Source organism: Aulonocara stuartgranti (genome assembly GCF_965226115.1).
Source record: "Aulonocara stuartgranti genome assembly, chromosome: 23".
Taxonomy (NCBI): Eukaryota; Metazoa; Chordata; class Actinopteri; order Cichliformes; family Cichlidae; genus Aulonocara; species Aulonocara stuartgranti.
In genome coordinates, this window is record NC_138958.1 from 32,282,800 (window position 1) to 32,298,608 (window position 15,809).

At 39.8% G+C, this 15,809-nt stretch overlaps 1 protein-coding gene across 2 annotated transcripts in view; it reads left to right on the forward strand.

Moving 5' to 3' along the window:
* The window catches only part of xirp2a (xin actin binding repeat containing 2a), a 78,490-nt gene that overhangs the window by 51,699 nt on the left and 10,982 nt on the right, over nt 1-15,809 (forward strand). For both annotated transcript variants that reach the window (XM_082522838.1, XM_082522839.1), the window contains 5 exons: nt 4,875-5,020; nt 13,384-13,521; nt 14,981-15,061; nt 15,230-15,299; nt 15,651-15,754. In XM_082522838.1, coding sequence (XP_082378964.1) covers nt 4,875-5,020; nt 13,384-13,521; nt 14,981-15,061; nt 15,230-15,299; nt 15,651-15,754 — 539 coding nt within the window. The remainder of the gene's footprint in view (nt 1-4,874; nt 5,021-13,383; nt 13,522-14,980; nt 15,062-15,229; nt 15,300-15,650; nt 15,755-15,809) is intronic.

A 15,809-nucleotide genomic window follows, 5' to 3' on the forward strand; every position in this document is an offset into this window, starting at 1 on the left:
AGTCTATTAGATAGATATGATACAAAACATTGGAGCACAGTACCTGTAATACCTATAGCGCTGCACTCAGCAAGGGTCAAGCGGGAGAACCACACTTTGTAGGGGATGCTGCTCTGCACTATTTTGGCACAAGGCATTGAAGAAGATAACAGTAGTTAAATTATATCTTTACAGCACTTTCAGAAAGACATATACTTTGATGAAATCTATTCCCTACTGCTGTGTAACCCATTATTGTAAATTTAAATGTCAGAAGGTTTTCAGGAAACACTGCCAAATGTTCAGTTTCTGTCCCATATGTTAAAACAAGATCTGGAGTGTGATTAAAGTGGTGGGTGGGTTCTTTTACATTTTGAGAGAAGACAATTGAGTCTAATAAGTGCCGTGTTGAAGCTGTCATTTTTAGTTTCTAAATGGATGTTAAAATCACCCACAAAAATTCTTTTATCTGAGCTGAGCACTAAATCAGATAAAAAGTCTGAGAAATCAGACAGAAACTCTGTGTAAGGCCCAGGTAGACAATAGATGATAGCAAGTTAAACTAGTTTTTGAATTTTTCAACTAAGTTGGACAAATGAGTCATTCAAATGAATTAAAACTCTGTCTGGGTCTTAGGTTGATTAACAAGCTGGAGTGGGAGATTGCTGTGACCCCCCGTCTGCCTGTGCTTCAGCTAAGGGGTGTTAATTAATTAAAACAAACATAATCATGTTGTAACAAGGGTCTATAAGGCAGAGTAAATTAATTTGTTGATCAATTATTAATTCATGTACTAACAGAGACTTAGAAGAGAGAGACCTAATGTTTAATAATCCACATTATAGTGTTTTACTCTTTGGTGCAGTTGTGGATATTATATATTGCAATTTAAGGAGAACATGCAGCTAAACATGTCACTCCTGGTCCGACTGGGAAGGGGACAAGAGAAAACTACAGAGTTGTTGTTTTGGCAAAGTTACACACTGATTGAATATGAACTTCAGTTACTTCCATCTGTTGTAACCTGGTGTCATTACTGGTGATGTGAATTATATGGAGTTCTTGTTTACCTTTAGACAGCAGTTTTAGATTTCCCTTAATGTCACTTGCTCTGGTCCCTGGAAGATAATTGACCTATTGTTGCTGGTGTCTCTAGCTTCACATGTCTGAAAGCAGAACTGCCAAAACAGTTAAACGCATGAATGGGTTTGTGGTGTACCTGGGGATTCTATTTAGGACTACACTTTGTCCTTACCATCACCCATGCCAGCTTGTTTTCCTTGCTCCTCGGGACAATCTGCCGGCGAGAGCTAATGGTGGCTACACTATCTTCGGCTACACTAACTATAGGGCCTGGCAAGCTACTGTAAGGATTTTTCAAGGTTGCGAAGTGGGTTCTTCAATTCAGTGATCCTGACCTCCAAAGCTGGAAACAGGCTACATTTATTACTGGTATCATTATTACTAAAGGAAGCCGAGGAGTAACTAAACATCTGACACAATGAGCAAGAAAGTGCAGGAAGGACAGGTGAATAGGGCATGCTGTTAGTGGGTCAACTACGAGCTAAGCTAAGTCAGCAAATCCCTAAAGAGACAGTGAGCGAGTACTACTGTGAATATAATTAGTTTTAATTCTGAATTTAACAGAGAGCCAATGAAGTGAAGCTTGCTGCATTTTGAATCAACTGAAGGCTTTTTAAGGAGCTTTTTGTACATCCTGATAATGATGAATTATAATTGTCCAGGACATAAGTAACAAATGCATGTACTATTTTAATTTTTAAGTTGACATATTGTGCCAATGCAAGAAAGTAGTCCTATATATGCTTATAATATACACATTGAAGTACATATTCTGTTCAGAGATGACTCCGCAATTCCCCAGTGTTACTGGAGTCCAAGGTAATGGCATCTAAAGTGAGTGTCTACTCAGATATCCTGTTTCTAAGCCTTTGGACAAGTACCGAACATAACCAATTGCAAATTATGACAAAAGGCATACTGGAAACCCCAGAGACTTTCCCAAGTCTAACAACTGGGATATTCTCTAATGGCCAAGTAGTCACCTGGTGTCAGTCTAAGAGAGTTTGCTTTTTAGGTATTAAATACAAAACTCTATACTCAGACCCAAAAACAAGCTGCAACTGGACCTCAGGCAGTAATTGACTACAAATGATTTTCATCCTAGTGTTCAAAACAATCCTTATATTTAGAATTATCCTAGTTTGTCCGATCATTTATTAGCCTTTGAAAATTAGGGACTGCGTATAAAAATGCCTTCAGTTCAAAAATAGTTACAGCAATACTCATTGAACCATTTGAATTGTAATGTCTTTACACTGATTAAGATTTTTACCTAGTCTTTCAATGTGCACTGTAATCTCACTGTAAGTGCCTCAGTATCTGTCAGATGTGTTCTGCTGGTGTCCACACAAATGCTGAAACCATAATAGTAGTGGTTTTATGGTGGAAAAGTAAATTGTGGAAAAGCTACAGTAATAGACTGGAAATCGCAAAGCATCCTGGGTAGTTGCCACCCATGTCAAACAACATCAGAAATATGAATGGCTTCAAGTTCCCATTCAGGTGTCGCAGTACTCAGGCAGGCACTCCCCTGATCTGCAATACATGCAAACAGTTTTGCATCTGTTACCCAGCAACAACACTTTACTGTACTGAAAGTTTTGTTCTTTTCAATTTTGCATTTCAGTTTTTAGTGTAACATCTCACAGCACTACATACATGCTTATAACACATATGATTTTACTGGCATTTAATACTGCACTGTAATAATATAGAAGTTACACATAGTTGCAATAAACTGTAGTGTGAATCTTAAAAATAAGTCATTCAGATGTGAAGTAGTTTTATGTCTTTTCTGATAGCACAATGTTTTATTTGTAGCTTGCTGCCTCTTTGTTCTCTGTTGATACCGCTCTCGAGCAGCCACAACTTCCTCTTCTGTGTGTTATGATGTAACCCTGTGACGATCACACTCTCGCATTTCATAAGCTGATTTGCCTAAAACAAAAGCAGGGAGGGTTTCTTTGCTTTAACTATCCTGCTGCCTGTGACCACGTAACAGTTTGATGTGGGCCTGAAGTATAACAAAAGTATCCAGTCAGGATCACATTCCATTCAGGTCATAGGTACGGCTGTATCAGTCAACAAAAACATAGATCACCATTCTGCTGTGTTTCACCACAATTTACGGCCACAATTTAACTTTCAAACCTCCATTTATTCCATTATAAGCACTGGTGACATCATAATTCCAAGCTAATAAAGGAGCATCTCTTTTACAGAAAATGTAAATCGTTTTTCATCAATCATGGAACGGTTTTTATTTGTTGTTCTGTTTTTAGCTTCAAATAACAGAAGTTAAAAAAGAAAGAGGAAAAAAAACATTTTGACATTATGCTGGAAAATGTTGCCTTCAGGAAAGCAGAAGAGTTGACCTTGTTCAATAAACAAATTCCCATTTATTTTTTTCATAAACACCTTAGGTCTTATCACTGCTTACTATGTTTATCTAAACAATTACTGAAATTAAAATTCTGAAGTTTTCTTTCATATCTGCATATTCTTATAGACGTGTTGTTCCAAGCAGCAGTTAGGTTAAATGTAACCAAAGTTGAAATTAAAAAGTGGGGCACTGACCAAGTCATGAGTCTTTTTTTGTAATGCTGAGGGGAGCATTGAGACTCCATTGATATGTTGCTGTGGTTCAATAATAGAGATCGGGCTTTAAATGAATTCGTTTGGAAGACATAGAAATGATGAGTGGAATATGATAAGCCACAGCCATTTAATAAATGGGCATTAGGATAGATAAGCACAAACACTATATACTCTACAAAGCAGTGTGTACTTTACATGGCTCTTATCTGTATACTACAGAATCACCAAAGGGAACATTTATTTAATCCATCCATCCATCCATCCAAATGCATTGAGGAAGCAACATTTTTCAAATATTTTTTTCCTCTGTTATGAAGTCAAACTTCCTGGCATCCACTTTTTGCCAAGTTATACCAACATACATGTCGAGAAAAAATACAAGCACCTAATGTGAAAGTACAGCCAGGAGGAACATTTCAAAATGTCAAAAGGTCACAGCATGAGCATATAATAAGGGAGAATAATTTATATTTTGGGTCTGCTTCATCCCACGGTGTTGTTGGCTGAAAACATGCCAAGAGCTAAAAGGTCCGGTGTAGGCGTATTTTGAGCCTTATTGGAGCCTTCTCTGTTGCCTAATGATGCTTTGTAGCACAGAAAAGTCAAATCTAAAATCAATGGTCCTCTCTAATTGGCCATCCACAGGGATGTTCTGTGCAACATGTAGGCTGATGAGTATCCTGCTTCTTTTATGTGTCAGTATTTGATCAGGATCATTTGACTCTTACAATTTCTTGGTTAAAATATCTGTGGCATGTTGAACTAAATCAGATGTCTGTATAAAACTCATAAAACTCAATATAAATCGTCTTTGATTGATTTTTTTAATTGCTAGTAAACAGCAAAAAGAAGAGCTTGAAACCCAACCAACACCTACATATGCTATGTATGTTTTAATGTATTATAGTGTTATGTAATATTTTAATGGGTGCTATTCTGTCTAAACTGCCGAATAAAAATTATCTATTCCCTCATTCAGCTTCTTCCACTGTAACAGACTCGTCATGCACAAAACTGTCCCTTATGTCCAATTAAATGGCACGCTCTGTCGCAGCAGTCACTGATGTGCCAGAAAAGTAATGAGTAGGTGTAAATTTTCTGCAGTTTTCTTGAGAAGACATATCCAGCAATAGGATAAAGTTCAGTTTAGCTTGCTGGGAATTTTTAAATTTTAAATAAGCATCTTAATGGTTAATATCTCTTTGTGTGTGTAGCTGCTGGCAGCGCAGGTAGACATCCCAAGGAGAGGGCCCCGAGCGCTGAGGACCAGGAGGCTGAGTCGGTGTCGGTGAAAGAGCGGCTGGCAATGTATCAGGCTGCCGTGTCCAAGAAAGAAAGCAGCAGCTCCTCCTCTGCAGTGGTAAGATTATACTTGCACATGCACATAATGAAAGATGAAGGTGGGGATGTGTAGGCAGCCACAGAGACAGTAGACAATCACCCACAGGAAATCTACTGTCCTGCTTGTATTGAATCCATTACAGGATGGGAAGAACAATGGAAGTCAAGAGGAATCATCTAGTAGTGTTTTCTTACAAAACTGGTCAATCTGGAAGTGAATCGTTTTTTTCATTCCAGTTTATTTTATTACATATTTCTAATAAATCAGCAGGCATTTGGCTGTCAGCTAAATTCTACACAATTATGTAATGATTAAATAAAAATTGATGGAGTATTTTATGAAAAAAAGATCCAAATCATGCATTAGATGAATGGAAAACAGTCTATTATTATTGTAAAAATTTCAAGAAAGAAAAAGTGACATTCACAGAAAATTGAGCATGTAAATTATTAAGCAAATATTTAAAGAAAAAATTAGATGAGCTTATAAAACATAACATATTATAAATATTTTAAGCGAGGTTTTTCAACCCCTTTTGCTTGTGACCACTAATGCAGGGTTCAAATTACACAATATCAGCCTGATATTAGCCAGGAGAACAGCTCAGCGAAGCTGTAGACTAAAGCACTGATGGGCCATGCTGTTCTTTTACTATGATCCAGAGACTGGTGCAAAGTAGGTTTTTCTTTCTTACAATGATGGCCAGTACTGTGCGCGCACTTCAGATGAAATTGTTACACAGAGTGGACTCTGCCATCTCCTTCCTGAAAGACATGTTGACATTGGTCATGTTTTACAGCCAACTAAGGCTAAGAATTTATGACTATAGAGCAGTAAATTTATGCCCCCACCCTGCACCCCAACAGCACACAAACATACTGTTTGTGCTGCCTGTCTGCACTCTACATGGATGTCTGCACCTTTCTGCACTCTTTCCTTGCTGATTAATTTGAGAGTAAATATTAATCTACTATATTACCCAAAAAAGTACTATTAGCGGACAATGACAAGCAGTAGAAGAATTTTATAAACCATTTCTTTAAGAAGGAAACTATAAAACACTGAAATCACCCATCGTAACTGATCCTAGCTCGCTGAAAGCAGAGCCAGCAGCAGCTTGCCTCACACGCTGGTCTCAGTTTAACATGAATGACCAGAGGTGTATTAACAATGTACATGCCAAAACACCAGAAAACACTACTTGTCCCTCATCTTGCCCAGCTTCAGTCATTGTTAACAGGAAACGGACACACCTATAAAATATATACAGCTAGTTTCTTCTGAGTATGAAAACAAGCTGAGGGTTCAGCAACAGCAACAATTACTAACTGCGGCTACAAGACAACAGTAATATAAAGGATGACCCACGAGGGGCCTTAGTATATTTTAATTTATGTCTGTTTTTAGATGTAACATTGTGTTGTCTAATTAGATAAGGTATTGTGTAGCATGAACCATGCAATACAAACTAGTATTTAATTGGCCCATGTGTCACTCCTGGTGTGTGCAAAAAACACCAAAATATACAAAATATAAAAGGTACTTCTGCATCTTTTTAAACAAAGGTGAACAGAAAAAAACAGCATGATAACTGGGTTTTTTGTTTTTTAATTTAAAAGATAGTGAAATGACCTCATTGGCTGTCTATTACAGGCTTTGGTAACAATGTAATAATACAATTGATAATAGATTTCCAGCCACTGTCAAGACCATGTGGCCCGTTAGCAAATGGGACCCGAATGCAGAACCAAGAGAGACTCAGTGAAAAGTTTACAGTCTTTCTTATGAATTTGTTACCATGGGGAACTGAGCAAAGGTAAACACTGGGAATTTCATCTTAAAATTTCATCTCGTTCAATGATGATTATAGTCGTCCTACTAGGTGGCGCTCTAACCATTACTGACAAATTATACTGGCATATCAAACCTTTCCGAGCTTGACTCCCAACTGATGCCTGCGATGTTTGGGAGAGATTGGACATTGTGTTTTTGAGTGACAGCAGATTACTGTTTTTTGGCGAGTGATTGAAACTCCACGTACCGCCATGACCACCCCGTTTCGCCAAACATAAAAAGCTTCTCAATTTAACATCACAACGGTCTTTAGGTTCCATGCGTCCATTTCATGAGATTGTGTTGATATGATGAAATCCCTAGGAGGAGTTTGTCAAAGTACGAGGCCTGAAAAGAGGGGAAAATGTCGCCAAAATTACACTTGAATTTTAAAATGGCTGACTTCCTGTTGGATTTGGGCTATTGCTCCAAGAGACTTTTTTGTACATCTTGATATCTTACATAAGCTTACCAAGTGTTCAGACTCATAGATGAAACAAAGAGCAGGGGCTGGTCTTTTGAAATTTTGTAGGGGGCACTGTGGACCCATTTTAAAATATTACATGAAAATAATTACATATCAAGAAAGCCGTCCTCACATTGGAGGAGTGTGCAAAATTTCAAGAATTTGTGAGCTTTCCAAGCCCCTCAAAAGCTTCTTCCTGTTTCAGGGTGAATCAACTTGCCACCTGGGTGCGCCGTTCAACTTAAACTCACAATTGTCTCACTGAACCATCAAGAGGGACTGATGTTTATTCTCACTACTTTTCAGGTTGATCTAAACAACCTGTGAGGAACAGTGCATCAAAGTATAAGACAGACTGGATTTCTTTGAGTTATAGCAATTTCGTTTTTCATGGCAAAACATCAATGTTCGCCATGCTGCTTGGGGTCACACCCTGCTGTGAAAACTCACAGTTTTCAATGTATTGCCAAGTCCAGCCCCTTAATGCTTTCCTGGAGAAATTTCAGGCTACGTGGGTCACCCACCTCTATCTGGTTGTTCAGTCTGACGTCACTAGCCGTGTCTGGACCTAAACTCCGCTGCAGGTCCATATATCAAACGATCACTAAGGCATTACTGAGAGTTGAAAAACTGTCTAAAGTCTTTCATCTTTAATAAAATGATCAGCGTTCTGCTCTACCAGGTGTAACAATTGAGTTTAACATCCAGGCATCCATGAAAACGGAATTTATGACATTTAATGGAGTTAGAAGTTAGCAGGGAGTTAGCTCGCTAGCTTCTATCTAAATACAATATAGCACGTCCTGACTGCGGGGTTTTGGAAACAAATTAAAACGTACAGCTCTGTTATCACTTCCAGCATAAATGAAGACAGAAAACTAAAAAGCAGTGACGTTTGTAGGGTTACTGAAGTTGGACTAGCTGGTATATAATGATGTGCTACGTGACCGCTAGCGACACAGCTATGTTAGCATAATATAAACAAGCTAAAGTTAACGTGAGTGTTCTCGGTGGTCAGGAACAAATGTAATTGCATGGCAAGATACTGTAAAAGGACCAAACTTCAGCCAGGAGAACAACTGAGATAATCCATCCACAATACGAGGTTAGTCATTCATATACTGCTGCATGGGCTCGGCTGTAGTTACATCCTAAGGTTTTAAAAACTGAGCTTAAATAAATGATTAGCGGTAATAAAAGCCGAGGGAGGTCAACAGTGATCACTGACTGTTTTAGGAGCTTTTTGAGATCAAATAGAAGAAAATACATAACATTAAACATGTTAACAACACAAAAGCCATATTAAACGCAGACTACTTTAGACCCGGAAGTAGGATTCGTCGCGTCGTCACTGAACAACCGGATACTGTACCCCAAAGTGTAAAACATGACATTTCCTGTTCCCACTAGGTGGCGCTGTTGCTGCTGTCAAATATAGCAGTTGAAATATGTTCAGGGGCGGAGCCTTATCATATGTCAGAAGCAAATAAGAATTTCATGGCAAATGATTAAAATTCACCGTGGCGCCACGGCCACACCCTTGTCCGAAAACTCAAAAGCTCCGCAATTTAATATGGCCCAGGTGTGTAGTTGAGACTGACCAAATATGAAGCTGATCCAATCAAATTTCTATGAGGAGTTCGCAAAACTTGGAAAAAAGGCATGGAAATGGCTAAATCACCTTCAATCCAAAATGGCAGACTTCCTGTTGGGTTTGCGTCAATGGTCCCACTGACTTTTTTGTTCGTCTCAGCATGATACACATGTGGGCCAAAGTTCATTCATGTAGCTCAAATTATGTATTCGTAGGACTTCATTTAACAACGCTCCAGGGTCATTTGTACCGCCGATATGTGAAACCATTACAATACAAAACTTTTCACCAGACCTGACACTTGTGCAAAATTTCATGAGTTTTTGAGCATGTTAAAGCCCTCAAAACGGCACTTTGTTTTGCCTGAATAATAAGAAGAAATGGAGCAGATACAATAGAGCCTTCACACTCTCAGTACTCAGGCCCTAAATATACGACCAGGAAATCAGAAGTTTAAACAATGAGGTTAGATTTGGCTTTGAGAGAGGCAGACTATCTGGTGAATACTGGATGGATCAGGTGGTCGTGTTATACTTGGGCTAATGATGATGATCAGCAACACTGTGTCAGACTGAGCGTGAACAGAGAACTCTGCCCACTGGGGAGGATAATGCCTGAAGGAACCGTAACCGGTAACCAGGAGGAAGGATAAACCGGATCAACCTGGATTTTTTATTCTATGTGTGTATTATAGTTCCATTCGCTTCCGCTTATCCTTTTTCAGGGTCGCGGGGGGCGCTGGAGCCTATCCCAGCTGTCATAGGGCGAGAGGCGGGGTACACCCTGGACAGGTCGCCAGTCTGTCGCAGGGCCAACATACAGGGACAGACAACCATTCGCACATTCACACCTAGTGACAATTTGGGTTATCCAATCAACCTATCCCCACTAAGTGCATGTCTTTGGACGGTGGGAGGAAGCCGGAGTACCCGGAAGGAACCCACGCAAACATGGGGAGAACATGCAAACTCCACACAGAAAGACCCTGGCCTGATGGTGGAATTGAACTCAGGACCTTCTTGCTGTGCGGCAACAGTGCTAACCACCGTGCCACCGTGCTGCCATGTGTGTATTATAGTTATAAGATTTATTTTGATCACTTTTTTATTAGATGTGAGACTAAAACCTTTTCAGTAAACTATTTCAGTCAGCATTTAACCAGTGGATTATGTAAAAATCAAGGTCTAACACATTTGTTCAATTTGTTACTGTACAAAATGATAGAGCAAAAAAAAACTACCATGGCCTACTCATTGTAACTGTAGGCATAATTTAAAGAAAAATAGTCATCATCAGAGCTTCAAACATTATTTCTTCTTTAATTAAACCCACAAAAAATGAAAAAAAAAACTTCCAGAATATCCTTGAGTCATTAGTCATCATCAAGGACAAAAAAGTCTCAGAGGCTTAGAAGAGTCAGCATGTAATTTTAAAAATCACTAATTCAACTGTGGGAGCAGTTTTGTAAGCCAAGGCCAATACGGTAAGCCTGCTCTGTTTCTAAAACAAAACCGTACCTGCTGGAAATCACCTTTTCCTTATTTGTAAAATATGCTCTTCATCCTAAAGCACATAAAAGCCTATCACTACTTCCCACCATTTAAATGTTTTACAGTAAACGACAAGGTTGAAGCAGCTGCAGTGAAGTCTGTTAATGTTTTCTTTGCCAGACAACATAAGAGGGGAAGGATGGAGGCTTCAGTTTTTCATTAAAACCATCGTCAACTTTCATCTGAAGCTGATAAATAATCAATGTGGAGCATTCATCTGGTCACTCTGGCATGTTTCCAGAAGAGAACCCACCTCCCACTATCACCCTACTGCACGTGACAAACCAGAGCATGCAAACTATAAACACACACTAACAGAAAAATGGCTCAAATAGCTCCATGATGGTGATTTCCACTGCATAAACTCATTGCTCGTCAGGGGTCTGCAAGGCAACAAGCACTAACATCACTGTAAAGCACTCCAACCTTAGCTGACTCTCACGTGGTGTCTACTGACAGCTGCATCTGGATGTGTATGCATATGTGGGTGTGAGGGGAGCGGGGTTGTGGGTCAGTAGCTGTGAATACGAAAGGGAGGAGGCTACTCACCAGATGGAATTTCCATGGTTTTTTGCTCTCCACCTTTTACAGCTGTTTGTTATGTCAATATACACGTAACAGCATGCTTAATAATAGCAGAGGTCTTGATCAAGAGTATTCATTAATAATATAGCAAGGCTGTCTATTCAACGAGTCACAATACATAGAATACAAAAGAATATGCCCTGTACAAATTGTGTTGATAGAAATGTAATCAGGGTGTCATTACAAAGTCTGTCTATTCTTGTAGTATCTAAACTATCGCAATTTCACCAATGTAGCTACTCATAGCAGTTATTAAGAAGGGATCTGCCTAAAGACCTGCGAAACATCCAATATGCAACAACAAAATCATCACAACACATCTCGGGCTCACTTTTTCAGGTTCAGTATCTCATTTGTTGAATTAGAAATATGAAAATGTCATTTTTGGTAAAATGGTAAATGGCCTGTATTTGTATAGCACTTTTACTAGTCCCTAAGGACCCCAAAGCGCTTTACACAACCAGTCATCCACCCATTCACACACACATTCACACACTGGTGATGGCAAGCTACATTGTAGCCACAGCCACCCTGGGGTGCACTGACAGAGGCGAGGCTGCCGGACACTGGCGCCACCGGGCCCTCTGACCACCACCAGTAGGCAACGGGTGAAGTGTCTTGCCCAAGGCCCAAGGACACAATGATCCAAGCCGGGGCTTGAACCGGCAACCTTCCGATTACAAGACGAACTCCCAACTCTTGAGCCACGATCTGCCTCAGCACAAAACAGAAGCTCCTGTCAGACATCATAGCAGCAAAGATGAACAGGCACATGGCTCAATACCAGTCCCCCAGTGGTAATCGAAACAACTGAGGCCGTGACCCCCAAACTGGGCGAGTGGTTTATCAAGTGATCCCAGGAGCAACATCCAACATCTTTGTCCAGAAGAGTGCAGTCCTAGGAACAGCAAAGATACCCCGCAGGACCCTCAAGCTCCCAGGTCTCTTTTAGAGGACCTGAACATAAAAGACTGCCCGCGGGGCAAGTGTGGATTTTTTTTTATTTGGAAGGTAGAGCAGGTCATCCACTAACTGGAAGGTTGGTGTTTTCTCCCTGGCTGCTACAGTCTGCATCGTGAAATATCCTCGGGCAAGAGGAAAGGGTTGCTCTCTGATGTGTTCATCAAAGTGTGAATGCATGTGAATGTTACATAGAAAGTACCAGTCCATTCCTACACTGTCAATTTTACAAAAGTGCTCTTCCTATAGGTATATAGTAATTCGCAATCTAAATGGCTCGTGACTTCACTACATCTAGACGTCAGTTTAAAGGAGACATATTCAATACATTCCGAATGTGTCTCTAACATACTCACGTGGCCATGTGAATGATTATCATTATCAATATCTGTTGTAGCAACCAGAACTGCTCTGCAATAACTTGCAAATATCACAGTAGCCCTCATTTGTATAAAAGAGGGAAGGTGGCGAGTCAGTATGTTACAAATACATTCTCACACACAAACACAAATATCAACAGCCACAAACTTGGCAATGTATGCAGAAGTCAACATATAAATGTCTTACTTAGGCTGTAACTAACAATCCCAAAAGGAGATTATTTTATCAAAAAGTCAGATTGCATTCTTACCCAGATCTCAGAGGGCGAGAATGCTTTCTCGATACAGATGTGATTTACTCAGTGATCATCAATCGTCCTCCTTTCCTTTCTTTGCCAAGAAATTGTTACTTTGTAAGCTCTAGTTTAAAGAATAATTCCTTCCTTGCGTTTTATTTAACCGAATAATCTGAAAGACTATATTTTCCACTGCTGTTTCAATCTCTGTTGCACTATATGCAAAAAGCAAATGAATTCCTGCTGGGCACCTGCATGTTTCTCAGGTTTATTTGAAGATACATCCAATCTTTACAACCTAGAGTTCTAAAGAAAAATGAATGTTAATGGCACAGCAGTGATTTCTTGGTTAAAAGAGCACTTATAGTGCCTAGGATTCTGAAAGTATTAGCATAATGCAATTTCTTTCACTTTTTTGTACTAGCATAATGCAAACAAATATAACATAACACAAACAGTGAGAACAGAGTTTAGTTTATCAAGGTAAGATCCAATCCCCTGAGAGAAACAGCAGATTGACAGTCTGTCCAAAAGGAAACGATAAGGCTTATACAAGGTATAATGGAATTTAATCATAAAAGTGGCCACTTTCATTCAGTAAATATTATTTTTTATGAGCAAAAATACACACAAGTGCCACAAAATAAGTCTTACGAAACTTGTTTATGCCAAACATGGAGAAAATGGGATATTATTACCATTTGACCGTTTTAATCTATAACACCTGTGTAGATGGACACTCTGGGGTGATTTTTGCCATCTGCTTTCTGCTGATAGATGATGCATGAGTCAGAGGCTTGTTCGCTGCCTGGAGGGCTGGCCAGTGTGAAGAGACAGTTTGAGAACCAGGAGTTTGCCGCCTCCTCCTCTCAGTCTACCATCACCCAGGTTCACTTCCAGCAGAGATCTGTCCAGGTGAGACCATAAGCATGGTCAATACATATTCTATGTGTTGACAAGCTGTGATGATTTTAGATAAAACAAAAGATTAGTTATAGTTGTTATTTTCCAAGGAAATATATTTCATACATTTGCTTTTTATGATCAGATGTAATGGTGCATTTTAAGCCGTTTCCTCATCACAAGGGGGTAGTTGAAGGCACACCAGGTATCTGTCCACATTTGAATGTGGAAGAGTTTTGCACCAAACATCCGAATCTATGCAGTCCCAAAAGGAATTTTGGTATTTTACTGGTGCTGAGCCAGCAAAAAATAAAAAAATAAACCACTACACTATGGAATTATGTCACAAAAGCAAGAGTGGAAAATCTGAGGCTGAAGTATGTTTGTGATATGGACTGCGTAACCTTTCCTAAACTAATGAATTGTTAGAGATAGTGAAGGTGGCAGATGAAAGGGAACATTTTTCTTCTTCCTACATAACTTGGAAAACAGGGCTTCGCTGTCCTGTCTGATCACAAGCTCCGTGTAACGTGAGAAACGTGAAAACGACTGGATAATTTGAATTCTACTGTAGCGTTTTATTGGAAAACCTTTGCTGGCATTGCTGAGGTGTCGTGGCAGGTCAAATCAAAGAGGGCACCTTCAACTTTGCTTGTCCATGTGACTCTGTCATCCAGTGCGTGAGGAAAATGCCAGAACGTGTTACTAGCAGCTTGGGACAGAGGCCGGATCTCAGTGAAGTAAGGTCAATTCCGGCCTTTCATACATTTTTCCCCATCTGCTCATTCAGGCGTGGAAGCAGAGTGGATTCATCGAGCCACGAGGACCTTGCTGAATGCTAAATTTTACATAGTTGTACATGAGGGGAAATGTCTGAGTGTATTTCATCGAGTGGTTTTGCCTTTGCTTCTATGCAGCAAAGGCAAAACCACTTTCCCCTCAAGTTTTTTTTTTTTTTTTTTTTTTTTTGCACAGGTGTAATATTGAATGCGTGTTTTGCATCAGGAAAGCTCGCATTACGACATAAGTGGTTTTTGAAGCACAGAACCCCCTCCCTCCATGTATCTTTCATGTTAACAGCAGAGGATACAAGCTCAAATATCATCCATCTCTTTCATCTCCTTCAAAATTGCATGAATCACAGTGGAGGAAAAGGCTGATTCAGTTTTATACAATTTTTGTAATCTATTGCTCCAACACCAAAATCCTCCTTTGGCAGCATTCAAACTTAGCAGCTCCCTGAGAAGCAGCATAGTAATGGAAAAACATTTGTTACCGACCACAGAGGGGCTTTATTAACCTTTTTCATGGTCTAAAAATTGCTTCCGTCCCGCTGTTTCCAACAGCTCGCAGTCATGAGGTGATAAAACTTCTTTCTTAGTGTGTGTGTGGCTATTTTTTAGCTGTGGGAGTGTGTTGGCACACTGAGAGGGGTTCAGCATGTCCACATTCCCATTTTTCTGTTTGACAGGAGATGTCAAGCTCCTCCGAGGTGACAGCGAGAAGCAGTGCCAGAGAGCTCACCCCCACCACAGCCCTCTCTCTCGAAGAGGTATTTGTCATAAGTTATAGGGTAGCATCCTACCTGTAATACACACAGACCTTACTATTAATTCTTTAGTAAATGAGCCTTATACCGAGCCTTTTATATCTCATTGACTAAAAACAGTCCAAGGCTTGAGTGCAGTTGCCAGTATACTGTTGATTTGTCTTTTCACAGGCGAGCCACAATCAAAGAGTCCACCAGAACGACGCGGCTGCCAGTTACGGGAACCACTACAATGAAACAGGTTATTCTGCTCATGCCTTTTATACTGTGATTTACAGGTTTTTATCACAGCACCCCTTACGTCCTGCATAATAATAATTGTTCTCTCTACACGCTGAATAAGGGAAGAGCTCTGAAAATGAGATGGAGTTCTGATGATTTTATATTCAGTGCATAGCAGCAAATCTAATCAGGGCAAAGTCAGGAAAGTAAAATATTGGAAAGGGAAATTGGGCAATCACCACTGCATGGTTTCAGAAAATGAAAACTACTCAGGTTTTTAATGAAATGATTTATTTCTCTTTCCAAACCCCCTGAGCTTCCCCACTACGAATGACTTAATGAGGCAGCCTTCTTCTCGTGTCTAATTCAGTTATGCTTGTCAGAGGAGAGGACGTACCAAAGGTTTCCACTCAGGCTTTGAAGCAGCAGTATGAAAAAACGATTGAGGAAGCTACACCAGCCAAGGAAATTAAGGTAATGATGCTGTCTGTTTATCGAAATAGATGATAGTTTGGGTTGTTTATTAGGT